A 1,533-nucleotide genomic window follows, 5' to 3' on the forward strand; every position below is an offset into this window, starting at 1 on the left:
TCAAAAAAAAAAAAAAAAAAAAAGTTTCAATCCGAATCTTCTTTTCTATGATTCCAAACATATCGATAAATGCAACTATAGAATCAAAAAAAAAATTAAATTATGTGGAAATAATTATAACTCAAGGATAATTGATATAAAGGGGTATGTTTTTGGAAGCAATAGTATAGAATTTGGTATTAAAAAGAAAAAAAAGCGAAAAACAATTGCTTTATTGTGCAATATATATATATATATTAAAGCTCTTCTCCTCTTCTTTGCACTCCCAAAAGCTCTCTCTCACTCTCATATGTCACCAAATCAAAAGCTGTTTCTTTATCCCTTTCCCACTTACTAAAAAGACTCACACTTCCATCCCTTTGCTTTTCTTTTGTTTTGTTTTTGGATTGTTGGGAAATCCAAAAGAACGAGAAAAGAAAGAGAATGATCCAAGAACTATTTGGTGTTTCAGGGCTTTTGGCTGCACCACCTGGAGACCCCAAAATCTCCCCCAAAATCTCCATCAATGCTTCAATTCTAGATTCTTCCCCTTCCACTTCCCTCTCTGCACCCACCTCCACCACAAACACGGCCACACCCACGCCAACACCCACCTCAAATTCGGAAGCCCAAAACTTGCGGTGCCCCAGATGCGAGTCTTCCAACACCAAATTCTGTTACTACAATAACTATAACCTCACTCAACCTCGCCACTTTTGCAAAACATGTCGACGTTATTGGACTAAAGGTGGGGCCCTCAGGAATGTTCCTATTGGTGGTGGCTGTCGGAAGAACAGGACCGCGGCAGCTACGGTGGTGAAATCGGCTGCTGCCAAGATGAAAACGGTGTCGTCTGACATATTTGGTCGGGTTGGTTTTGGAAATGGGTCGGCGTTGGATCCACAAGTAATATCGCCGACGCAAATTCTTTGGGGGTCGCCGCAAAATTCACATCTTTTGGCCGTTTTGAGATCCGCTACCCAAAATCAAAACCCTAACCCTAAGAGTCTCGCTAGATCCCACGTCATCAACGACCCACCGCCCGCGTCGGCTACTACCACGACGACGACGCCGTTTCATGCTAGGACGATGGGGTTTGATCCGGTGAACCATATTTCTTCTCTGGGGCTGTGCAGCTCTTACTGGAGGAACAATCACACCCAAGTTCTTCACCAACAAAATGGACATATCCATGGCAGCGGGGATCACGTTTCCGGCGCCAGCACTGGGATTCAGGAGCTGTACACGAAGCTTAAGTCATCGTCGAGCAATTATTTCATGGATGGTCAGCAGGGATCAGTGGGGGTGACGAGTGTAGGTACGGCGGCGATTTTGGAGACGGCTCCGGTGGGAGGCGGCGAAACGGCGGCAGGTTACTGGAACCCAACTTTTTCTTGGTCTGATGTTCATGCTAGTGCTAATGGAGCATATCCTTAATCAAAAAGAAAGACTGTGTTTTGTTTCCCCTGATTTGGCCATTTCTCTTTCCCCATATTAGGATTTGCTTTTTTTTTTTTTTTTTTTTTTTTTTTTTTTTTTTTTTTTTTTTTTTTT

General features: G+C 43.1%; 1 protein-coding gene across 2 annotated transcripts; it reads left to right on the forward strand.

The window, feature by feature from the left end:
* The first annotated feature begins 243 nt into the window (after positions 1 to 243).
* LOC111463443 (dof zinc finger protein DOF3.7-like) lies at positions 244 to 1,511 on the forward strand. 2 transcript variants are annotated; one of them, XM_023107379.1, is made up of 2 exons: positions 244 to 532; positions 572 to 1,511. In XM_023107379.1, the coding sequence occupies exons 1-2, from the start codon at positions 424 to 426 to the stop codon at positions 1,414 to 1,416; spliced, it is 954 nt and encodes a 317-aa protein (XP_022963147.1). In that variant the 5' UTR covers positions 244 to 423; the 3' UTR covers positions 1,417 to 1,511. The 2 variants fall into 2 exon arrangements, with proteins under 2 accessions (XP_022963147.1, XP_022963146.1); XM_023107378.1 differs by having other exon boundaries at positions 244 to 1,511.
* Positions 1,512 to 1,533: the final 22 nt, after the last annotated feature.

The sequence above is a fragment of the Cucurbita moschata genome, unplaced genomic scaffold (genome assembly GCF_002738365.1).
Source record: "Cucurbita moschata cultivar Rifu unplaced genomic scaffold, Cmos_1.0 Cmo_Scf00028, whole genome shotgun sequence".
Taxonomy (NCBI): Eukaryota; Viridiplantae; Streptophyta; class Magnoliopsida; order Cucurbitales; family Cucurbitaceae; genus Cucurbita; species Cucurbita moschata.